At 40.4% G+C, this 26,459-nt stretch overlaps 1 protein-coding gene across 2 annotated transcripts in view; it reads right to left on the minus strand.

Moving 5' to 3' along the window:
* Positions 1 to 26,459, minus strand: part of CRPPA (CDP-L-ribitol pyrophosphorylase A) — a 229,155-nt gene that overhangs the window by 90,014 nt on the left and 112,682 nt on the right. Inside the window, exon 9 of one of the 2 annotated variants that reach the window (XM_052000593.1) lies at positions 22,924 to 23,055. The exons of the other annotated variant lie outside the window; for it this stretch is intronic. Within the exon in view, the coding sequence (XP_051856553.1) occupies positions 22,924 to 23,055 (132 nt within the window). The remainder of the gene's footprint in view (positions 1 to 22,923; positions 23,056 to 26,459) is intronic. 2 annotated transcript variants of the gene reach the window in all.

Consider the following 26,459-nt stretch of genomic DNA (forward strand, 5'->3'; position numbering starts at 1 on the left):
CTTCAGATTTGCAATTTAAAATTTTTACACAAAAAGCAAAGTATACAGGTACACAATGGTTTTATCCAAGTGTCTCTAATTATGCTTGGGTTTTAAAAAAAGATAATTTGAATATAGATTAAATGACTGAGCCTTCCATGGCAACACACCCAATTTCTTTAAGCAGCAAGCATTTCAAGCACACATGACGTTCACACACAATAAACAAGTCTTCTTATCTGCACTGTGCAATCTCCCTGTTTCTTTCCTGGGTAGAACAGAGACAGAAGCAATCCTTGGTCAGGGAGTGGTAACGAATGCCTAATTTGCCATCCTGTAAGTAGGCAGATGTGGGAAGCCGAGGGCTCCCAGAGCCACAGAAGGGTTGGCAGTATGAAAACCAATTTACTGCGGATCCCTTTCCTGGCACACCGAAGACAGAGGCGCTCTCGGTGTCCCAGTGTGGCTCGGCACAGAGTGTTTGCCGTAAAGCTGACGACTACATAATTAGCATCTGGCAAGAGGGAAGCAGGAGGAACTCTGGATGTTGGAAGGAGGGATCCTGCACATCCATATGCATGGAAAAACTGATGCAGGGACAGAGCCGAAGGCAGAAGCAACGGCTGCCAATGCCACACAGGATGAACCAAACATCCAAATGGCAACAAGGGTGATCTTCTATTGATGTGATATTTGATGGCAACATCACAGATCAAAACAGAGCAACACGATGGGCTGGTTTATCAAATGTACGTCGTTTTAAGAGCTCTGGGAAGAAATGAGCCAAGACCCATAACAATTGAAAAGGAGGAGCTCTGAGTTGGGAAAAAGCTGCCCATAATTCTGAATTATAAAGAAATGGTCCTTGGAAAACGGGGCTGATGGAAAACAGTCAAGAGAAATCAGTGGTGGCCTTCAGAAAGCTTTGAAATCAAACATAACTGGCTCAGGGTGGGCACTCAAGATTGGATTGCTTCCAAGTTTTTAATTTCTCATTGTCAATTCTTCAAGAGATGGATGGCCAAAATAAAGGTGAAATGCTGAAAAATATAAAAACCCAAGTCGCACAGGTAACTACTGTTGACAAGATGAATAAAGTATATACAAGGAAAGGAAAAACACATGGCTGTTGGGGCTCGTGGCCTGCATCAATAGAAAACTCAACAAGGTACAGAATCATAAGGGCAGAGATGGGAGGGACTTGATGGCCCCCTGAGTCCAACTCACCCATTTTACAGATGTGGCACCAAAAGGTTAAATAACTGCCCAGATCACACAGCTAGAAAGTGTCCTGAGCAGAATTCAACCTGGATCATCTCGAATCCCAGCTCGGCCCTGAATAAATCATGTACTGACCCATCTCCCTCTGGGAGGACAACTCTGTCCTGAATGCAAAGTAAAGCACAATGAACTGCTCCGTCAAGGCAACCAAGCCCGCGGCGGGGCAAAACTACAGGCAATGAGTACAGACAGAATCCTCAGGGCTGGAGCCATCTAAAAAGTGGAACAGCTTCTCTCACAAACTAGCGAGCTTCCTTCCACTGAAGGTCTCTGAGCAGCCCAGACCACTTTTCAGGTAGAAGAGATTCTTCTCAGGATGTTGACTGGGCTCCGTGACCTCTGAGTTCCCTTCTCTGACTTTCTCTGGGATGGGAAAGTTGGGAAGAGGGGGAGGAGGTTTGGGGAGGAAGACATAACCCAGACATAACTTTCCCAGACCCAAACACCCACGTACACAAGAAGTTCTATTGTTAATTCCTATAGTAATACATCTTTTCCCACTATACACATAAATAAAAAACACTATCTTAGAAGTACAAACAAAAGCAGCCTTTGATGATTACATAAATGCTAACAATCGTGTTTTAATAAGTTACAATGGGGACTGTGTTTATGAGAATTTTTTTGGTTAAAAAAAGGCAAATAAACACAGCAAGGCCTATGGGATAGAAGAGGCACACCTCAAGTATGAGAATTCTATTGTGAGTTTGAAAATAAGCTGGAGGGCAAAGAGAGGGAAAGCTGGTTATGAAATAAATGAACACCTGCAGCCATGTACCTCATCTGTCAAACACAAAACCCAAGCCTTGACTCAAGAGGCCCATTTTCCCCTTCTGGGGTATAGCACTGAGCTTCATTAATTCCTTCCCTCTTCAAAGGGGAATAATTCTAAGACCTGCTATCATTTCAATTCGATTCAACTCAATTCGGTGGACATTTATTTAAATGTCGATCATATGCTGGGTTCTATGCTAAGTGCTGGTGCTAAGAATATGAAAAACAGACACAGTGCCTGCCCTCAAGGAACTTATCATCTAAAGGGGGAAGACACAAAGCAAAAGGAAGTTATAAAGGGGAGAGTGGGGAAGGGCCAGCAGGAGACAGAGTGTGTTCCTGGATTTGGCCCCAAGCACAGTTACTAATGGCAAATGGAGTCATCTGGACCATTCGTTCTTTATAGCACTTGATATTTGGTAAAGGGCTTTCTACAGCTTCTCATATTCTACAGCTACTCACATAAGAAGGAGGTAGATGCTATTATTATTCCTCTTTTTTAGAGGAAGAAGTAATCCGACAGGGTCACATAACTCAGAAGGGACCGCGCAGCCCGTATGTATCGCTACTAGGAGAACTAGAAGAATCTTAAACGATAGAGATCAATGTCACTCAAGAAAACACTTAATCTTGCTTGAAATTCTAATTCCAGGCAGAAGGTTCTACACTGATGGGAGAGAGATTCTCACGGAGAAACATTTGTTCACTAGGATCATGTGCTAAAACAACCAAGAGCAAATACTAGAGAAATCAAGGACAAGTTCACTTTTGGGTATCCCTGATACAAATGTGTATAAAAAGCACGTCTACATATATGGAAGGGCATGAAAACTCAAAATCAAGTAATATTCCCTATCTCAGAATCGAAGTATGTATATTTGCCAATTCACAAGGCCACTGGTTAATGGACCAAGATCTGACTCAGAACACAGGGAAATATGAATTTAAGTCTCTGATAAATCAATGATTGTGTCTCTCTGGGCAAGTCACTTAACCTCAGGGCTCTAAGCAACTTGCTAAATTGAAGAGAAAGTACCACTTTGCTTTGGCCAAAGGTGTTTCCTCACAAAGTGTCCAGTTTCAATAAAATCAGAGTTCTAGGTCCTATCTCTGCCCCCTAGCTCTATTCTACCAGACCCCGGCATCCGACGGATACTCTTCCACGATGAGATCCAAATGACTCATGAGAAATCAGCCTCATCATACACACAGGACCAAGTCAAACTGAGCACGGGTGTTCACCGTACAGACGAGGCTGTACAGCTGGACGGTCGGCCCACTGAATTCATTCCTAAGTATACTAGTCACGCTAAGGCATTGCCAATGGACAATTGATTCCAGATTGAATATGAAGAGATGGGCAGAAACATCCTAAGTTACTAACGGATACAGAAATTTACCATTTTTCTTTGATGACAGCTCTTGGAACAGCAGCTCTTGGAACTTCAGATTTACAAAAAAATCCAAGTTTGCAGGTGATCCCAAGGTCAGTGAAAAGATCCTGGATCCCACCCAGGATGTAAGCAAGTTGCAGGAGGTTACCAAGAGAACCTAACAACAAAAGTGGAAGAAAAAAGGAAAGATTGCCACAGACAAAGCAAAGAAGGGGGGCCTGCCTTAAATCAAAAGGGAGGAAGGTCAGAGAAAGGGTCCCAGAACAGTCCTGGTTAAAGATGATGGCTAAAGACTTTTTTTTGGAGAACTTTAGGAAAAGTACAATCTGGAATCACACATGGTGAGAAGTCACAGACCCTTGGAAGGAACAGTCACACTGCTGAGATCGATCCTGACCTAGCCAAGAAGGGAACACAACAGGGGACCACATGGTTAGGTTCCCCCACGGAATTACTGAACCTCCGTTACACGCAATGGCCCCAAACTAGAATCAGAAAATGCTGGAATGCAGCCCAGCACCTATAACAAAAGAATCGGTCCCTGGAGACCTAAGTCCAGAGTCAACTTTACAATTTTATAGGAAATAGGGAAACAAATATTTATTAAGCTGGTATTCTATACCAGACACTGTGCTGAGCACTTTACAAATCGGATCTCACTTGATCTTCACAGCAACCCTGAACAGTTAGTGCTATTCATATCCTTATTTGGGGAAACCGAGGCTGAGGTGAAGTGATTTACCTGGGGTCACACAGCTGATAAATGTTTGAAGTTGGATTTGAATTCAGCTCTTCCTAACTCCAGGACCCACATTCCAGTGACTGTGCCATTTAAGTGTACATGACCACATACAGCAAGCACTTAATACTCTTATATTTGTATACATATGGTTGATTTATCCTTGCCTGTCTTAGAGATTTCATTTATATTTTGTACTCAAAATTAACTGTTTCAAAATACAAAATAAATAGAAAGAAAACAGTTTGTGGGTTTATGATAAAAATCTTTGAAATTCTCTCAAATCTCTGGAGAAAAAAATGCTCCACAGAGCTTTGACAAAAAGTGAGCTCAGAATGGAAAAGTGGTTTTATGTTTCAACCCTGACCCAATGCAGATGACCATCCTAGGAATCAACGAGCATGAATTTAGCACCTGCTGTATGCTACACACTGAGGATACAAAGACTGAAGGGAAAAAGCCCCTGCCCTCAGGATACTGGAAGGATAACTCATATGCAATCAGTGTGGAGATCCAGAAATTTGCTGAGGTCCTGAGAAATTCAGTGACCAGACCAAAACAAATTTCTAGATCTCCACACTGATTGCGTGTACGTTATCTTCCCAAACTGGAAGTATGCATCCTGAGGGCAAGGGCTTTATAGACCGGAACATAGATCATCCAGATTCTCAGCCAACATCCCCACACTGCTCGGTCAAGTTGGGGAGCCCACAACTCCCACAATCCTACCACAAGGTAGAAACTCTATGGTCATGGACACCGCAGGAAAGCCGGTCCAGGAAAACAGGGACCATTCCAAGTGTTCCCATTTGTCCCAAACCAACAAAGGGGGAGGCAATTCTGAAATAAAAGGAGCCACACAGCTACACACACACACACACACACACACACACACACACACACACACACACACTCCGATCTGGATTTTGTGCAATTTCAGTTTGACTCAAAATCTCCAAGTTATCAACACAGAATTTCCCACGGATTTTTCTGTCTGAAAGAACTAAACAGAGTTCTCTCCTTGGCTGGCGCTGCTGCCGGGGGATTGTTCCAATTAGGGAGGAGAAGAACGCTCGTATTCATCAGAGACCGAGGCGAGACAGAAGTGACCTGGCCGCGCCCTCACTGCGGGCACTGAGGCTGGAGCGCTCAGCGGGGCACGGGGCCGTGGGGCGCAAGGAGATCAAAGGACCATGGGCTACAATGACGTCACACGTCCAATGGCAACATTCAGCGACCTGGGGGTGCAGAGGGGAAATCACAGGCAGCAGGGACAATTACCCATCATATACCTGGATTCCGCAATATGCAAGAAGATAGAAATGTAGAGAGATTGTATGAATAATCTATACCACAATCAATGTACAAGAAATTAAGGATCTCCTGGTTTGGCGGTTGTGTCAAATGAAGGTCAAAGAATGCAAGTAAATATAGGAATAAGGGATAAAGAGAGATAAGGAGAAGGGGGGATTGGTGGAAGGAAAGGTGAAATCCAGAAGACTCCGGGGCAGTAGTTCCCATGATGCTGAATGACCTGATCATTACTATGGTGGAGCCATCACATGGCACAGGGAACACAGTGCCAGACTTGAACTCAGGGAGACGAGTGCAAATCCTACCTTGAACACTACTTAGCTGTGTCTCCCTGGGCGAGGCATTTAAACTCTCTTGAACCCATAGTTTTTTCATCTCTTAAATGTGGGAAATGATAGCCCCAAACTCCCAGGGCAGTTGTGTGACTCAATGAGATAATGTGCATAAGGTCGAAACCAAATCTCCCCGAACTCAATAAATGTTATATTATCATTTTTCCTTCTTGGACCCAAGGTCTAAGCTTTAGGGAAAACTGGAACCTCTTACACACCAATAAGAACAAGAAAGGAAAAAGGGCTCCATCAAAAGCTGCCTTGGCTTCCTTGAACACAAGAAAAGTAACTGTGTTTTCCTCATCTGTTAAAAGGGATAATAAAACCTACCTCATAAAATTCTTGTAAAGAACAAATCAGAATGAGCACATGTATTTAAAGATCTTTACAAACCTCAACAGACTATGGAGATGTTAATGAAATGAAGAAGCAGAGAGGAAAGGAGAGGAAGAAAAGAGGGAAGAAGAAGAGAAGGAGGAAGAAAAGGAGGAAAAAGAAGAGGAAAGGGAACAAAAAGAGGAAGAGAACAAAGGAGAGGAGAAAATGAAAGAAGAGGAAGAAAAGGGAGAAGAGAAGGAGGAGAGGGAATAGGAAGAGGAAGAAAAGGGGGAAGATGAAGAGGAGAAGGAAGAATAATGTAAAATGAGCCTGAAAAAGGAAAAGCCTTCCTGAGACAATGCTTTACATGTCAGCAAGCCCAGGTCTCCTATTGCCTAGGGTGTGCCCTTCTCTACTCAGAGCAGCTCCTGAATCCATTTGGTTTTTAAAAGGCTCTAAGTTGAGATACCTTGATTAGTAAATTAGGGCAAAAATCAACTAGTCCTCTATGGTCCTCTATATCTCATCAGTCCTAGATCACTAGGCCAGACCCCATAATCAGAACAATGCTAAATTCACCATTATTTCTAGAAAGGATACACCAATTAACTTTCCTTTGAAACAATACTTAGGTACAGTAGTACCTGAAACACAGTAGGCATTTAATAAATGTTTATCAATTCAGTGATCAACTCACTGAATCAATGACCCACCCAGCCTTGGCCATTTTCTTTCTTGGACAATTCAATGTGAATTGGGTTGTAAGATTCTTGGAGATGGAGGCAAATATCTGTATCCCCTAGAGCTGAACACCCAATATTTGTTTAATAAATAGTTTTTCATGCATTACCCAGTAAACTGTAAAAAGAGTGACTAAATGAGATTGAGATTTGTGGCATAGCTAATAGTTGTAATTAATTTTCTCAGCCAGCAAGCCTTGATTTTTGCCTCCTTTTCACCCCCTCTCTGCATTGAAAGAAAAACCTAAAGTTCCTTCTAACAAAAAGAGTCAAATAAAGCCTCTCCTTGATCACGTCTCCCCTCCCTTAGTCAGTAAATGCTAAACAGCAAGGTCTTCAGCACATTGGTTCTCTGAAATCAGAGCTTATCACTGCCCTGATAAAGTTTTAAAGAACTTCAAAGTTATGGCTGTCATGGTGTCAGCTGTTCTCCCGGCTCTGCTAACATCACACGGAATCAGTTCATACGTCTTCTCAGATTTCTCTGAAACCATCTGAAAACAAGTCGTTTTGTGTAGAACAACAATATTCCAATCCACTCGTGTATCATCAATTGTTCATCCATTCTCTAAGTGATGGGCACTTAGGAAGCGAGTGAAAGCTGGAATGGACCTCCACCACCATCTACTAACATATAAACATCCCTGAAGTGAGCCCTGCTATAAGAGGAGAACCCAGAAGAAACCCTGATGCCAGTTCCAAGTCTCTACCCACTGTACCACATTGCAATTACTTTACTCAATAAGATTTTTCAAAAGGTTTCCTCTCCCCTTCAATTTAGTGATTAACATGTTAACCCCAATTTAAGACAAAAAGTAATGAATTCATCTTGGTACAAATTATTCCAAAGGAGAATATAAGATTATACATTTTATATTTATTAATATATAACAGAACTGCATGTGATGAAAAATCATTATTCTCAAAATCTCAGGGTAACTGGTAACAGATTCAAAGATGAAACAATTCACATTTTATATATCTTCTATTTGTTTTAATAAACTGTTCCAATTCTATGTTTATTTCCTAGCTCGTTAAAAAAATCACATATAATTACTCAAGACATATTTTTGCAATTTGCTCGCTTTCCCTAATTGGTGTTTCCCTTCCATAATGAGGATTTGAGCCTAGGCCCTCAGTCCCTCTTTCACATTTCCCCTTTACCCAAAGCACTGAGAAAGCACACAGACTCTTTCTAAAGAGACCAAGTCAATGATGTTTGCATGTGTGTGTGTTGTTTGCACATGTGTCTTGTATAACTAAGTGTGTGTGTGTCTGCATGTGTGTGTCTGGGCAATGATGGGGGTATTACATTCAAGCAGCACAATAGCCCAATTAAGACTTAGACTCAAAGGCAAGGGCAATTTCCCTACCCAAGAAGCAGTTCTGGCCAAATGTGTGGTCCTTTCATGAGGCTGATTAACAAGGTGATAGTGAAAATCAAAATGACCAACTAAAGCTGATACATTAAAAACAAAACAAAACAAAAAAACACACAAGTAATATGACTAGATTCTTCTGCTCCTGCTCCAGTTGCTAAATCCAGGCAGGTGCAAGAGGAAAACAAATGGAGCCACATCCTGACCCTTCCCGCAATATTAGTCACTGGTGAGAACCTCAAGGGTTACCAAATATTTTTCCCTCCAGCTCATTTTAAGTGGATAATGACAAATCCACAGACTCACCAAGCTCCCAAAGGGCAGTCCACTTAGCAGATCGCCGTGTCCTAGCCCAGCTGCCTGCCTATTAAGGAGGTATCATAATGGTGCAGCTGATGATCTTAAAAGTAACATCTGGAGACACTCAATGTTGGACCATTCGGTGAGAACATTGCCACATATTCTCCTCAGCTATCCTGTCCAGAAGGGCCCAGTTTCCCATCTCTTAGCATTTCTCTACAAGACCTACAATGCTAGAATGAATGCATCATAAAGAGAGAGAGAAAATGTTAACACATAATTAACAAGAAGACAGAAGATCATGGTGATCTGGAGCCAAAGGATCTGACTGAAATTGTGGCTCTGCCAGAGTAACTGGTCAAGTCATCTTGCTTATTTGTATTTCAATTTCCTCATCTGTAAAAATACAGGGTTGAGGGTATCTTACAATTCTAAATCTATAATCCCATATAACTTGATAAACTATATATTATATGTTATTTATGTTACATAAAGAATATAAATTATAGAGAGATTATAATCTATATACCTAGATTATAGAGAGAGATTATAATCTATAGACATAGAGATTAAAAGCTATATTCTATAGGACAGCTAGGGAGCATCATAGAGGTTGGAGTACTTGGTCTGGAGTCAGGAAGACTCAAATCCACCCTATTTATTACAGTTTTCTCATCTGCAAAATGAGCTGGAGAAAGAAATGGTACTCCAGTATTTTTACCAAGAAAATCCCAAATGAGGTCAAGGAGACACAGCTGAAAAATGACTGAATAACCACATATGCTACAATCTAAATCCAAAATTCTATGACTAGTAATCATATCACTCATACGGACCCCAATATTCTAAGGGATCCAGCAGCATTGAGCGCCCATGGCCACCCAGGGGCTTTCTGCTTAAGCCAGGTCTTTGCTCAAAACAAGCATGAATGTCTCCAGATCTGAGAGATCCACGGATGAACTAGAGGGGAGACGCTGGACTCCATTCTACAAACATAAAATGCAGTCTCACATGAACAATGCCAAGTCTTTAAGACTCATTCCTAGAATGCCCTTTCTCCTTACTGCTGTTTCTAACACCCTTGCTTCCTTCTAATTTCTCCATGAAACTTGTCCTCATTCCCCCTGTGCAATTGGCCCATGACTTCCCTACCACCCCAGAACTCTGAATCTCCTTTGAATAAAGTTTCATTTTATTTCTCTCTTTGTCTTACCACAGCCTGGGACCATGCTCAGTACTCCCCATGGCCACACATAAGAGGCACTTAAGAAATTTTTGATTTATTTTATGTTTATTTACCTGTATATGGATATATGGATATCATTTTTCTCAATAGAATATTAAGCTCCTTGAGAACAGAAATTGGGGGTTGGGTGGGAGGCAAAGAACCAAAGTAATCTGAAAACAGCAGATTAATAGAGATAAGAAAAACCAGAGGCCCTCGAGCTGAGCCCGAAGGAAGCTCCTTGTCTTTAAGGCAGGAGTCAAAGAGGCAGAACAAAATTAATTTAAAATGTTTCAGCATCCAAAAGCCCTAAGCAGGAATTAGACAAAAATCAGGGCCCAGAAGCATGATCCCTCCACTGCTAAATGCAAAGGTTGCTCTGCTGCCAAAAGTCACGCTTACCCCAGAAAAATTAAAGCTAGAATAGAACTCCAAGTTACCTAGCCCAGCCCACACTTCCCAAGAATTATGTTAACACATAATTAACAAGAAGACAGAAGATCAGGGTGACCCGGAACCAAAGGATCCGATTGAAATTGTGGCTCTGTCTGAGTAACCCTGGTCAAGTCATCTTGCTCGTTTTTATTTCAACAATGCCCTGTTGGAGGAAGCCCAATTTTTTCTGTATAACTCTAATTAATAGGAACTGATTCCTAAACAAGGCAAATTTGTCCTTTTTGTACTCTCTCCCCACTCTCTCCTAAAGGTTCCCTAGAGCCGGAAGGCCAGCTGATCGGTAAGAGCCTCAGTTTACCAACTGGATCCCTGCCAATTCTTCAGCATTTCCAACCATCCGGTCCCGTCATTCTATTTCATGGTGACAAGCAAGCCTAATAAACTGCCACTAGAGGAAGGCCATTGAGGAGGACATTTTTGGTGATTTTGGAAAGAACATCACCAACATAAAAATGCTTCCAACACCATGGGCTGTTGGCTTGGGAGGGGGAGGGGGATGTGAGATATGATAAGGGGCTCTACCCCTTGTTAATTTGTTATACAGTGAATTATCCTGATGCCTGACTAAATTTGACTCCCTGACAACAAGACCCGTATCTTATTTCATCTGGATATTCCTGCACACAGTATGCATCTCCTCAATGTCTAGAGAAATCAATTTGTTCAGATCACAGGAAAATATTTAGAAATTTAGATGAGCTCAAACTTAAATGAGATTGTCTCTCATTAGGCTGGGCTCTTACTGCCTGCAGAGAGCTTGTTCAGAAATTAGAATTGGATTAAATCAAATTCAGTATAAAAATCAATAGTTATTGAAATAAACAGAAAACATTCATCAAAAAATATCCCCCATTTACTCACTCTCTCCCCTCCTTCTTCCTGAGAGCTCCCTCCCCCCACTCTTAGGTCCTGCCCTACCTCAAAGATTCCATCTTGTAATTCTCAAAACCCAGTCTATGATAAAAATTCGGGCCTTTGAAAACTAAAACCATTTGGCTCCAGAGGGAATAAAAAGCTAAGTTATTCTAGTACTTTGTACTGTGGGCAGGACAAAGTCAATCTACCACAGGAGCAAGAAAATCGATGCTTCTTCCTCTACAGCAAATGCAGCTCAGGCCTGTGGCTCTGGCAAAGGCCCCGATGGCTAACAAGACAGACTGCGTTCACTTCACTTCTCTGCACTCAAGGCAACAAGTTGCATCTTTTCTGTGCTAGACAAGGGGCCAAGCACTGGGAATACAAATATGGCGCTACCTTCAAGGAGACCACAGTCTAATGGGGAGACCGATAAATTTAAAACAAAAACAGTAAAGAAAAACCCAGACCAAACGGAAAGTAATTTCGAAGAAGTCACCCACAACTTCAGTAGGGAGACAGGCTAATTATGTTATTTTATTTATTTTACTAATCTAGTTGATAGTAAGCGACCTTCAATGTTTCAATGATGATTTCACCAGTGTCAGTATTCCCTTCTTCCACATTGGGATTTAGAGGAGAGAGCAGAAAAATCTGAGTTCAAATCCTACTTCAGATACAAGAATAAGTCATTCTAGCTCTGCTTCTTCATCTGGAGAATGAGGAACTTTGGTGACTCAATGGCCTCAAGGGTCCTCTCTAGCTCTCTCTCTGTAACATACAGCCCAACTCTCCCGTCCTTTAGTTATCAGTCATTGAGTCATCCTGTCTGAAAACCAGTCAGCTGGGTGAGGGGTCCCTCTAAATTGTGCTCTCAGTTGGTTTTGGAGGACAGGGAACGTACTGGATCGTGGCTTGCTGTAAGGAACAATGAATGTGATGAATCCAGAAAAGGGGGGAAGAACTGCATGAACGGAGGCAGTCAGCATAAAAGTCACCAGAGCCAGGCCAATGAAAATAAAATAATAAAACAAAATAAAAAACAAATGCACCGGCTACAACAATGCAAATGGAAAGCACAATCATCCCAAAGCAGTGGAGAGAAGTGCTGTTGAGTCTCAAAGAACCAGCATGGACTAGAAAAAGAGAGAAGACATGAACTCCCACCTCCTAGCTACCACCCCCACCTCCTTGCAGAGATCCATAACTTCTTCAGTGTATTGATTGCTTTTGCTACTTTTTCTTCTTTAAAAAAAAATATATATATATATATATATATATATACATATATATATATATATATATAATATATATATATATATATACATATATATATATATATATATATATAATATATATATATATTAAAGGGGACCAGGAGATCATTATACACTTAACAACAATACTATATGAGGATGAATTCTGATGGAAGTGGCTATCTTTGGCAATGAGAGGATCCAATTCAGTTCCAATTGATCAGTGATGAGCAAAACGAGCTGCACCCAGAGAAAGAACACTGGGAAATGAATGTGGACTACTTGCATTTTTGCTTTTTTTTTTCCCCAGGTTATTTTTACCTTCTGAATCCAATTCTTCCTGTGTAACAATAGAACTGTATAAATATGTACACATATATTGTATTTAGGACACACTTTAACATGTTTAACATGTATGAGACTGCCTGCCATCTAGGGGAGAAGGAAGAGGGAAGGAAGGGAAAGAAGAAGAAGTGAGTGCAAGGGACAATGTTGCAAAAATTACCCATGTATATGTTCTTTAAAAAAAAAAAGAATATAGAAAAAAATATTAAAGAGGTCATCTAGGTGGCACCAGCCCTGAATTCAGAAGGACTTGAGTTCAAATTTGATCTTAGACACTTAATACTTTCTGTGTGACCCTGGGCAAGTCACTTAATTCTAATAGCCTCAGTCTATATATATATAAAAGAAGAGAGGGAAATACAGAAATTAGATGATATCATTATAAATGATAGCAATAGTGATATTTTGAAAAGTTAAATAAATGGGGAGAGGAGCTGGGCCTGTGATTTCATTAGTATAGCCAGCTCCTGACGAAAAATATCCTCTGTCAATATAAATCCTCCCCTTCTGGTCAGAGAGCTTCCTAAAGCATTGAGAGATTAAAAAGTCTTGCTCCTGGGCACAGGATGAAGGAAGACACCTTGAAAACAAAGTCTAAGTCACTCTAAATGGCTCTGGTCCATCTGAAAGTCAGGCTCCCATTTTCATCAAGATTCAAACACATTGATTGGTTCCTGGAGAGGAGATACCTTTATTCTGAGCAAAATGGACTAAGGATGTATTTTTTTAACCATTCTTCTATCTGAAAATTACTATTAAAAGAAAATGCAATTTGTATCTCTATAAACTAATCTAAGAACTTGGAGCTGTATTTATTTGAAAAAATTTCTTTTCTTGAGATGATCTTTTTTTTCTTTATGAACATAGAGATAGATATAGAGAGATATTAAAAAGAGACTGTCAGAGGTTTTCTCTGTGATAATGGAAAGCTTCCCCAAATAAGAAGGAGACCACCCTCCAAGTATCCAAATCCCTTAATTGCCACAAAAGCACTAAATCTGAAGTCAGGAGTTTAACAAAGGGATTAAGGAAAGGGGAAAAATCAGTCCAATTAAACCAAACACTAGCACGTCTAGAAAAACTCACCCCCGCCCCTCAGACTTCAGAAAGAAAGGGATGAGTCCAAAGCAAGTGAATCATCGGGAAAAATCGGAAGAAGCCGATTACATTGACCTTGGAAGGAAGTCGGTGGATGGCACTTGAGTCAAAATCCCTTAAAAAATCCAACAGAGTTCTCTCTGTTTCAGCAAAGAAAAGCAAGAGTGTGAGAAGAGAGCGGGTGGTGGGGTTAGGAAGAAGGGACTTTCCACCTTCCACACCTTCCCTAGGATTGCTGTGAGGATCAAAGGAGAAAATGTCTACTAAGCCCTTAGCCCAGAGTCTGGCACACAGTAGGCACTGAGCACAGTGTGGGACACACAGTAGGCACTGAGCACACTGTGGGACACACCATAGGCACTGAGTACAGTGTCTGGCACACAGTAGGCAAGGAGCACGCTGTGGGACACACAGTAGGCACTGAGCACAGTGTGGGACACACCATAGGCACTGAGTACAGTGTCTGGCACACAGTAGGCAAGGAGCACGCTGTGGGACACACAGTAGGCACTGAGCACAGTGTGGGACCCATAGGAGCATGAAGCACAGTGTCTGGCACACAGTAGGCACTGAGCACAGTGTGGGACCCATAGGAGGCATGGAGCATAGTGTCTGGTACGCAGTAGGCACTGAGCACAGTGTGGGACACATAGTAGGCACTGAGCACAGTGTGGGACATATAGGAGCTTTCTGGTAAAAGTACTGAATCCACAAATCCTTTAACAATAAAAAAAAAATATTTAAACATGTCCGAGAAGGCAGGTTTCTGCTAGGAGGCTTTTGTTCGTGCCTCCATCTAAAAGCCATAAACAGATGGTCAGAGAGCGGTAGCAGGGTGACTTTTTAAAATAAAAGACAGAGGTCTGAACCCCTTCATACATTTAGAACAGGGGGCACCATAGAAAGGCCTGTGGCAGAGGAGGAGATGGCTCTCCAGCTGCAAAGGTTACGCGGTGTTAGGGCCGTCTGAACTCTGTGATTCCGGCGTATGGCAGCATGGGCATCATGGGTAGGAGCCCTGCTCATCTCTGTAAAACAGCCGTGTCTCCCTGACCGGCTTTTCTAGCGTGCTCTCACAAGGTGCTCGGCCACCCAGGCTTCCTTCCTCCAGCCCGAGCTGAGAATGGGCACTGTGCATTCTGGGACAGGAGGCCCAAAGCCCAAATAAGCAAAGTCCTTGCAACCCATCGACTGGGAATCATGAGAAGCCGGGCAAGCTCACTGTTTTCTCCGTACAAACTGACATGCCGAGAATTAATCGCATCTCCCTGATCCGCAAGGGAGACTTTAAAAAAGCTTACTTCAAGGCGACTGTCCTCTCTCAGAAACCTAGATGGGATTCCCAGTGGAACCGAGCGAGACAAACTTTATTTTTTTCCAAGTTTTAACTGTCTTTAATTTGGGTTCATGTCTAAGAAATCCCAATATAGGAGAATTCTAGCAGTACTATCAATTGTGCAAAGATATATCTCTCTTCCTCTCCCCTTTTCTCCCTACGCCTTTTCTTTCCCCACCCTATCTCTCTTTCCTTCTCTCTCTGTCTCCATGTGTGTGCTTCCCTTTCAATCTCTGTCTCTGTGTAACTTTCTGTCTGTTTCTGTGTGTTTCTCTGTTTCTGCCTCAGTCCCTCCCTCTCTGTCTTTCCCTTTCTCTCTCCATCTCTCTTTGTGTGTTTCAGTCCATCTCTATCTCTGACTGTCTGTCTCTCATTCTGTCTGTCTGTCTTTCTGTCTCTCACTCTCTCTGTGACTCTCTCTCTTCCTCTTTCTGCCTCTCTCTGTTCAGTCTCTGTCTGTGTTTCTCTCTATCTCTCCCTCTCTGTCCCTCTGTGTGTCGCTCTCTTCTTTCTCTTACTCTAAGAAAATTTGGATTTAAAAACCTTCCATTTTCATATTTTATGACCAAGATGTAACAAATGCACTTATCTATGATTTAAGGACCAGATGACTCAATGAGCATTTATGAGTCCCTATTATGTGCATGGCTAAGCTGAGCACAGTGGATAGAGCTCAGGGCCTGGAGTTAGAAAGACCTGAGTTCAAATGCAGTCAGAGACACTTAGGTGTGTGGCCCTGGGCAAGTCATTTAACTGCCTTAATTTATTCATCTGTGAAATGAGCTGGAAAAGGAAGTACTACATCATTCCAGTATTTCCGCCCAAAAAATGTCCCCCCCAAAAAAGGTCAGAAAGAGTTGGGCACAACGGAAATGACTGAACGACAATAATTGGACTAAGCACTGGATATACAAAAACAAAATGAAACTATCCCTGCCCTCAAGAGGCTTACATTCCCTGGGAAGAGAAAATACACATGCATAGTAATAAACACACACATGTATGTCTGCATACGTGTATCTATATGTGTGTAGAAAAGCGTGTGTTTACATAGATGTATTTAAATGCACATATATGAATACAAAGTCATTTCAAGGGGAGGCACACGTAGTTAAGGGAAGAGGAATATTTTTGCGTGGGAATTAGTGGGTGAACAACTGGCTGAAGGAACCTGGAGGAAAGAAGAAGGGTGGGGGTGGAAGGGTGAAGCTAGGAGCTGTCTGGAGACTAGAGAGGAGTGCTAAGGTCAATTATGAGTCTAGATTTCTTCTCTCTCACCAATAAGATGAATAACCAGGAAAGATCAGCATAAACTAATGTGTTTCACATAGATTTGCCAGATGTCATTTTTAAAAAAAAAAATCTGAGTTTTGAATTTGGAGCCTCCATTCTCTTGAAATCCTCCCTAGCCAGGCCTTCTACGTGGCCAAGGCAATATATGTCACAGAGTCTGGTGCCATCTTGTTCCTATACAGCGTTATGTTTCCTTAGAAAAACCGGCTCTCCTTTGCCAATTAAGGATCCAGGGGGTGAGGCAAACATGATAATTACTATTCTTTCTTAGTATAGGGGGTAAAAAAAATAGTTTTATTGAAAGATCTCAAAGACAGACCGATATTGCAACATTGCAACATTGTGAGATGTCTCATTTGAATCCATGCTCTAGAAAAGACAGGAGGTAGAAGGGGAAGGGCAAGAAAAAGGAATCAATCCTGATCAAAAATAAAAATGAAACAGATCCTGATTTTCTACAGTCTGAAAAAGTTATTTTCCCAAACCTTATCTCTGTTGACCTTCATACTTTTCCCCAAATGTGTATAAGAAATGACTAATTCACAATAACAAACAAATGATTTTGAAAGTGAAAAATATTTGGTTCTTCTAATCATTTCCACATCAAAAAATCATGATTGATATGAATAAGGTCCTAGGGGTTTTGGTAAACAGACTCAGTTTGGGATGTTTTATGTGAATGCCACAGGGTCCTCTGTGCCAAGGAAAGAATTGTGTGTTTAGTAAATCAGCCAAGCCCACTCCACATCACGACAATCACAAAAATGAGATTTGCCCAGTCTAAGCTCATTACTAAGATTGTTGATGGACTTCATCTGTGTTCGGCTCTTTTGAGAGAAAACACTCATATGTTCTCCCACTGGGAGAATGACGATATCTAGATGACCCAGAACAAACTATGCGATCCTCCAAGATGGAGGCATCTTGTTTTTCTCTCCATCATCCAGATGCTGGCACAGAAGGCAAGAGCTCCTGAGGGCATCTCTCTGGTAATCCTAATTCATTGTTTTCCGTACCTTTCTCGAAAAAGTTTTAACTACTTAGAGAGCTCTAAAAGTATTGGACATCACCTTAAATACACAAGATTGGCGCGATTTAGGCAGCAGAGGACAACCCCTTTCATCTGATCAAAGACAGATGAGAGATTATTAGTCAAAATCAGCTGTTATCATTCTTATCAAGAGTGATACAAAATCAACTTGTTCTACTTCCTCTATGTGCTTCCTCTCCCCATTCCATATCAAAACAGTGATGTATTTACAAGTCAAGTGGATTCCCCTTCAAGGGTGTAGCCTGCAATCCCGCCAAGCTTTCTCCTCCTGTATGATACTTTTGCAAGTCAGTTCTCATAAATTCTCTCTCATTCTTCTTCCAGATCTTTTAAGGATGTGTTAGGAAAACTATAGTCTCTCCATCCTCAATGGCCCACTTCCTGCTCTAATCATTAATGCCCTTCACATGATTTCATGAAGAAATAAGTGATTAATAAGATGCTGCAGCCTCTGCCTTAGGCTGATCTGCCATATGCTTCTGGTCATCTCTAGGTTACCTATAACTGTGACTCTTCAAAGGGTCAAAATTTTGGTGTTCCACATTTCACTACATTAAAGTATCTTTAAAAATGAATAGAAATGGGCCTGCCATCTAGGGGAGGGGGTGGAGGGAGGGAAGGGAAAAGTTGGAACAGAAGTGAGTGCAAGGGACAATGTTGAAAAATTACCCATGTCAATAAAAAGCTATAATTTTAAAAAATAATAATAGAAGTAGAAAAGCTGGATCTGCCATCAGGAGCAAGTTGGAAGTACTTCATAATTGTCTTCCAGGCCAAATTCTTCCTCCTTGTCAAATCCAGACTAAACTCATCATCTAACTGAACAATGAATCAAAGATCATCTACCGAGCGCCTTCTAGGGCCCAGCAAAGTAAATAAAAAGAACAAAACAAAGAAACTCAAAACTACAATGATGAGGATTCTTAGAAGAATGAACCTAAAATTATTTTCTCATTTAAAGATGGGGAAATTGAGACCAAAGAGATAGAGTGAATGACTTCTAATCACATGGCTCCAATAGAAACGATTGCTCACTAACCCGTGCACATGGATTCCCATAAGCCGCATATCAACTTAATTTTAAAATACAAAGTTATCTATGTTTTATGGGGTTTTTATTTATCTTGTTGAAATTATATTTTAATCTGTTTCAGGCCAAGTGCCTCTGATAAAGATGACAGAGTTGATTTTCTATCCAGATCCTCAGATGCCAAGTTTCATTCATGTTTGGCTCTATCAGAAATCAATGAGTCCAAATGACTAATATAACAATGTCCAAATGGTTTCCAAATGTTATCCGTTGATATTTGCCTTTTTGTATAATTAAATTTTAGAGTTTCTTTCACATTTTTCATCTTTTGAAGTTCTTTCTAAGTACTGACATGGATACTCATGACTAATCTCCTTCAAAACCCCAAGCCTAGGTGAGTCCACAGGCGTGGAAACGTCTTAACCAAAGGGGAGGATTCATCACTCAGCAGTGACTTCACAGTCAGTCTTGGAGAGTCATCAAGATAAATATTGTCACCCTGTAGAAAACCTGATCATGAGTCTCTTTGCCTTCACAGAGATGGTCCTTCCATGATAAACCTAGAGTCAATCATTAGGAAATTCTCTCTACCAGTACAGGCTGGAATCTCCTTTGCGACTTGCTAGCTTAGAAATTTCTCTCCTATCTCTCTGTCTGTCTGTCTCTCTCTCTCTCTCTCTCTGTTTCTTTCTCTCTCTCTATTTCTTTCTCTCTCTCTCTGTTTCTCTCTGTTTCTTTATCTCTCTCTGTTTCTTTCTCTCTCTCTGTTTCTCTCTGTTTCTTTCTCTCTCTCTCTGTTTCTCTCTCTCTCTCTCTGTGTTTCTCTCTCTCTCTGTTTCTCTCTCTCTCTGTGTGTTTCTCTCTCTCTCTGTTTCTTTCTCTCTCTCTCTGTTTTTTTTCTCTCTCTCTGTTTTTTCTCTCTTTCTCTCTCTGTTTTTTCTCTCTCTTCTCTCTCTTATTCTCTCTCTCTCTCTGTTTTTTCTCTCTCTCTCTCTTATTTCTCTCTCTCTCTCTCTCTGCTTTTTCTCTTTCTTTCTCTCTCTCTGTTTTTTCTCTCTCTTTCTCTCTCTTATTCTCTCTCTCTCTCTGCTTTTTCTCTTCTTTCTCTCTCTCTGCTTTTTCTCTTCTTTCTCTCTCTTATTTTCTCTCTCTCTCTCTCTCTCTCTCTCTCTCTCTCTCTCTCTCTCTCTCTCTCTCTCTCCTCCTGCATGGTGAATTTCCAATGACATACGTTAGACCTTAAATAAATGCTCACTGATAAGTTAAATCTAAGTAAATAATATCTTATTGAGTTGGAAGGATAGCTGAATTTGAGGCTGAGTAAACAAAAAGGGCAAAATGTTGGGGGAGAAAGAGCTTTGAGGAAAGCTTGAAAATCCCAAAGCCTGTTTCAATACTATATAGTCACATTAATGTAACACAGGCTCCTTCACAGTATCTATCCAACCTTTTACTCCATGTCATCTCCATTAGGGTATCTCCTTCATCCCCTCTCCCCAACACCAGAAAACTGGACCCAACCCCAGCATAAGGGTAAACTACAAGCCAGGTTTAGCCTGATATTATCCAAATCCAAGTTTCTATATCATCCCTTGGTTATCTCCACATTAGGCTGCCATGTACTTTCTATGTCCCTAATTATGTTCATGTTTTCTGACCCATTAAAATGTGAGTTCCTTCTAGCTAGGGATATTTTTTTGCCTTTTCTTTGTATCTCCATGGTTTAGTTAGCATGCAAACTGGTATGCAACAGGTACTAAATAAATGACTGTTGACTGATTGAAATGATGGAACAGAAGAACAGATATACAGAATAGCTGATAAGTGACTCAATTAAATTTGGTTAGGATGCAGCTGAAAGGAGAAGGAAGAACACTGAAGGGAAGGATATGCCAAAATATAGAATGATTTTCTTCCTTGTTGATGGTAAAATTACCACATTTTCCATTCCAACATTACAATTCAATATGCACTATATGAAGAAGTGCTAAGGGCACTAAAGAAAGCAAAGGATAGACTAGTCCAAGAATATCTGCAGTTGTTTGCCAGAGGGACCAAAACTGAACCACAATGGTATTGATGGATGGCACCACAGGAAAGGTACCTGCTCTGGATGCTAAGGATCTGGTCATGGCTAATCTCTATGTGAGAATAGGCAGATCATTTTCCTTTCCAGGACCCACCTCTAGAAAAGGGTGTGTATGGATTAGATGGCTTTTAAAGTCCCTTCTACAACTGGAATTATGATCAAGCATCTGGAAAATGTCAAATGCTTGCGGAATTGGGGAGGTGGGGAGGTCTTGGATGATACTATTAGGGCAGAGAAAAGTGCCATCACTAAAATCACTAACTGCTTCTCCCTGATTCTTCTTTTCCATCTCTGCAAAATCTTTATAAGAATAACCTGTGTCCAAACTACAGTTATCTTTGAAGAAGTCACAGGAGAAGGGAAAAGGCACATGTTCAACAAAGTTCTGGATTAGCAAATGATTAAAAAGTAGAAAGAATACAAGATGCCATTGGGCAAACAACCTAAATGCAGAACCATGAAAAATGGCTATGGACTTTGGCATTAATATCAATAAACAAGAAATATAGAAAGAGATCTTTCTATATTAGCAAAGAAGCCAAGGGAGGGGGAAGAACCAGAAAAACCAGTATATGACAAGTATGACTCCACAGGAAGAAGAAGAAATGAACTGAAACATTCCAAGAATCTTTGGTGGAGAGAGAGGAAGAGAATGAAAAATACAATATTTTGAGCATGGAAATTCACTTATTTAAAAAATAGTTGCAAAGCAAGCTAAATTGGCTGTATTGCTTTTTAATAGTAAGTTAAGAATAAATCATTTGAATATAAATTAATTTCATATAAAGCAAAATATAATTAAATCATTTCATACTTTCTCAACTATTTAGCACCCACTACCAGCTTTTGTACCACCTGCTACCATTACCATGGAAGCAGGGAGCAGAATGGGGCTCCCCAGGGTGAAGGGCTATTTGGCATCTTCCCTATTTTATGGAATACGACAGCCAAGCCCATTGCCCTCCTCAGAGAAAAGTCATGACGAAGTGACCAATTTCAGTGATTCTTCTAGCTCATGTCTATAATTGTTCTCAGATTTGCCTCAGTGGTAAGAGTATCATACTCAAGAAATATTTGATGTATAATACCCCTTTAAAACCCATTCAGACTTAACATGAACATGTAAGGTCGCCAGGGGAAAGGGGGCTGCTGATTTTCCTAGGAGGAGTCAGTTCACCCCGGGGAATTAAACAAGTCAGTTTTAATCCTCCTCCTAGATTCAAAGATTGTCTTTTTCTCTTCTTTAAGACACAATGAACACCCACACAAACTCCCTGCTGCTTTCTAAAGACTTGCCTTTTATCTACTGTCATCTCCTTTTTTTTTTTTAAATTGCACATGGTCTTGAACACACAGAAGCAAAGTGGGATAATCATATTAATAGACAACCTAAAATTTTATCATCTTCTGTGAGTAAAAGGAAACTAAAAAAAAAAAAAAATGAAGAGTGCTAAAAAGAAAAAGGAAAGGAAAATGAAAAAAATGCTTAAGCCTAGCTAGAAAAGATGAAGTCTGTTTCAATTACCCATGTTCAAAAAAGAATGACCATTCTCATTTTGAAGAAGTCCTTAAAATATTTTATGACCAACAACAGCTACGATCCATCAGCCACAAACACCTGCCATTCCCCAAATTGTTTACCCCAGATCCCTTTTATCCAAAGGCCAGTGGGATACTTCACTTGCTTGACTCCCCATTGCCTTTAGGAAACCATCAAGCTCTCTGAAGAACAAATAATGATATAAACGCACTGGGAGCAAAGCCATCCTCTGCCTGGACAAACAGGGCAGGTTCTCCAGATACTTTACTGGAGACAGCTTTCCCCAGTACAAAGAGCCTACAACAATAACTCACTCTGACTCCAATAAACTCATTGGCTCCTGCTGGAGGCACTGAGGCGCTTTGTTCCTGGGCCTATTTTCCATCCTTTTGTTGCCTAAATACCAAACATCGATTAATGGTGGAACAATACCAGAAGAGGGAAGCAGGGATTCAGAGGTAGTGTGGGAAGGGAACAAATCAAGCTCAATTATCAGTACATTTAACATTACATGTAGGAGAGGTCAATCTGTCAACATTCCTAAACTGGCTTGGAAGAATATATGCTCTCCTATTCATATGTGCATATTTTGAGTATTTATTCATTTTGTGTTTTTTTTTCCCTGTCCTAATCAAAACAATGACATTTTTTGGCCTCTAGACAAGAGACTTTCCTGAAAGTAAAACATGAGCAGACAAGTCAAGTTACGGCCAAAAATGTTTAAATGTCATTTCAATCTCATATTCTTTAAGAATCCTAACCATTAATCTTCCAAAGGAAGAGGAGAGAAGCCACGTACCTGTGTAAAGCAGATGAGAACACCATAGAAGAAAACATTTTGCTTTTTTATTTCCTTTGCAAAATCCTTCATTTCCATCACTTCTTTCATTTTTTCACTCAATGACACATTTTGGGAATCTAGAAAATACACCTGTCAAATAATATAAGACAAAATAGTCAGGGAACCAAATCATAAAAGGCAGGGTTTTCAAGTTTCACATCTCAAAAATTGAAAAATTAAAAGTTGTTCAAGCCACAGGGGAAAAGTGGGATATTGCAAATCATTTTCATGAGTGCGTATTAACGTCTGCCAGATGATTCAGGCCATTCAAGTGTTACCACATGGCCGATGCTTCCGCTTGAAAATCAGGAGGAGCAAGGTGGTGTGATGCCGATTGCCTAAGCTCCAAACCAGTCCAGCCAAAGATGGCTTAGGGGTCTGTGATCTGTCTTCCTTCCATGAGAGAGTTTGATATTAAGGGATCTACGGGGTGGGCCACCATCAGAAGAAATGATCAGACGACCAGAGGTTCTGTTCTGACTCAGGCCCTCCTTCTGGTGTCTCTTCATGACCGGGCCACTTGCCTTTCTGGTCAAAGGAAGCCTACATCATCTTTTATGGCACTCGTCTCACGCTAGGCACAAATACTAATGGGCTGTGGCCTAGTTATGATCATCTGCAACTTTCCAACTTTAACAAATACTTTACTGACTTTATTTCTCAATGACTCTTCCTCCACTTCCAAGGGGACTACTCTGTGATACAGAACAAACTAACACACTGACCACTTCAGGTAGGAGTACCTCGTGTTCCAGCTGCAGTCCACTACCCCTCTACCAAGAAGAGAAATGTATCCTTTAGTACCAGTCTTCCCTTAAGTAGCAGCACAAAACTATTTTGTATTTATTTTGTCTTTACTATGTAAACACTTCTGGTATTTCCCTGGAATAGTGTAACTTCCCTATTGTTTCTATATTCCCAGGATTGGTACACAGTAAGCATTTAATAAATGCTTGAGAATTCAGCGATTAAAGTCAATACTGGCATTCACATGGATGAGGGCTCCAATATCTTTTACTATTGTTGGAGTTTTTTTTTTCCCCATGAGTGTGGCTATTTTGAACTTAGCTCCCCTGTTCAATTCATTCTGCATCAAGTCACAAAGGTCTTTATGAACATCTCTGAATTCTTCATTGCCATTTTGTCTAACTGAAATAACATTACATTAACATGCTACAATTTATTCCATCATTACCTGATTGATGGGTACCCACTTTGTTTCCCTGTCTTTGGTAAAAGAAAAATTACTGCTATGAATATTTTTCCTTATATAGAACTTTTCTCTCTTTCTTGGATGTCTGGGATAAGAAGAAATGAAGAAGGAAGGGAGAAACAGAGAGACTGACAGAGAGAGAGAGAGAGAGAGAGAGAGAGAGAGAGAGAGAGAGAGAGAGAGAGAGAGAAAGAGAGAGAGACAGAGAGAGAGACAGAGAGAGAGACAGAGAGAGACAGGGGTGGGGTTAATATGTTATCATGGAGCCAAAGGATCTTTGTAGCTGAGTGATTTTTCTATTATGATTCCATACTGTTTTGTAGAAGCTAGAATTCCCAACTCCATCAGCAGAAAACAACAGAGCTCCTGTCTTCCATGTCTCTTCCAGCATTTAGTATTATTTTTTACCTTGTGTTTCCTTTTATCCTGCAAATTTTATCACTCTTTGGCTATCTTTCTTTTTTTGTTTTTATCCATGACCACAGGAATCAATGATTTTTAACTATATCATTTTACCAAGATCTATTAATGATATGAAAATGTGCTATTGTATCAGACCATAGTTTGGGAACACAGTTTTCCACATGTGACTCAGTCTACCCTTCTTCTTGGCTCAGCTCTTTGCCACTTCAAGATTCTTAGACTGATAGGCAGTATAGGAAATTCATCCATTTTGTTTTTCCACTGTGGATGATTAGACCAATATCCTATATAATGCTGTTGATTTAACTGAGGAGATCTAAAGAAAACTATTGGTTTTCTTGGTTTAAATTAAATTAGTGCAATATGAAGAAGGTTTTTCAAGAATACTGCAATTTAAAAAAAAAAAAACCTTTCTCTTGTTTGTCATCTGAGCCAATGTTTTCCATATCCTTGGGCAAAATCACTAATGGAATGGTATCTATATAATTTTGACATAAATATGAGAGTGATTCTGAGGAGGGTTTTCAAGAATATACTTGGTTCAAAAAAAATAAAAATGAATAAATAAAAATAAAAAAGAATATACTTGGTTCATTTTTTTAAAATATCAATTTTGCTATAAAGGATGATGGTTTTCAGTCCAACTCCCCTCAATGGAGATTTTCTTGGCAGAGATACTGGAGTGGTATGTCATTTCCTTCTCCATCTCACTTTACAGATGAGAAAACTGAGGTAGACAGGGCTAAATGATTTGCTCAGAATCACATAATTAATAAGTGTCTGAGGTCAGATTTGAACTCATCCATCAAAAAAATGGATGAAGCTTTAAAAAATTATCAATAAGACTTTTTAAATATTAAAATAAATGAACGAGAGCTAGAGTGGAATTTTTCCACTGTTACAGTGTAACAGATATGTGTAACACATCTATCAGCCAGTAAGCATTTAGTAAGTACCTACTACCTGCGGACCACTGCACTAAATATGGGCTCTCCAAAAACAAAGCAAAAACAGTCTCTGGCTTCCAGAGACTCAAACCTAAGGTACTGGGAAGGAAGGCACTAGTAGTTGGAAGAAGAAATGGGGACAGATACTGAATCTGATATACTCTGAGAAGTGTCGGGAGTGCCTGGATAGCATCCAGGGTCCCACCGTCTCAACAGGTCAGAGGCAGAATCCAAAGGTACTTCTGTCTCTGATGTCATCAAGCTAAGGGATTGGGGCCACAGTCCTATGTCACCAATGTAAAACACCTTCAGAGAAACTTGTTTTCATACCCTTGCTAACATGACAAGCATATGAGTGTTTCTAAAATACTAATCAAATATGTAAGTGGTTAATTCCAAGTTTTGTTTTTCTAGGCTCTTGTATTTTGCCAGAACATAGTTTGCTGTTTCAGTTGCTCTAAGTACGTCACACACTCTCTCAGTCTCAGTTTCTTCATTTCTAAAATAAAAGGTTTGGGTAAGAGCCCTTTAAAACCTTTAGACCCCACTACCACCACACCCTTCAGCTCCAGCATTATCAAAGCTTCCTCAGTATCTCCCCATGTTCAGAGCTGAAGAAGTTCTTTGAAGAAGGAAGAAGAAACTAGAGACCATTACTGATCACAGAATAGAAAATTTCGATTATATCAAATTAAAAAGCCTTTGTACAAATAAAACTAATGCAAACAAGATTAGAAGGGAAGCAACAAACTGGGAAAACATTTTCACAGTTAAAGGTTCTGATAAAGGCCTCATTTCCAAAATATATAGAGAACTGACTCAAATTTATAAGAAATCAAGCCATTCTCCAATTGATAAATGGTCAAAGGATATGAACAGACAATTTTCAGAGGATGAAATTGAAACTATTA

Source organism: Antechinus flavipes, chromosome 5 (genome assembly GCF_016432865.1).
Source record: "Antechinus flavipes isolate AdamAnt ecotype Samford, QLD, Australia chromosome 5, AdamAnt_v2, whole genome shotgun sequence".
NCBI lineage: Eukaryota > Metazoa > Chordata > Mammalia > Dasyuromorphia > Dasyuridae > Antechinus > Antechinus flavipes.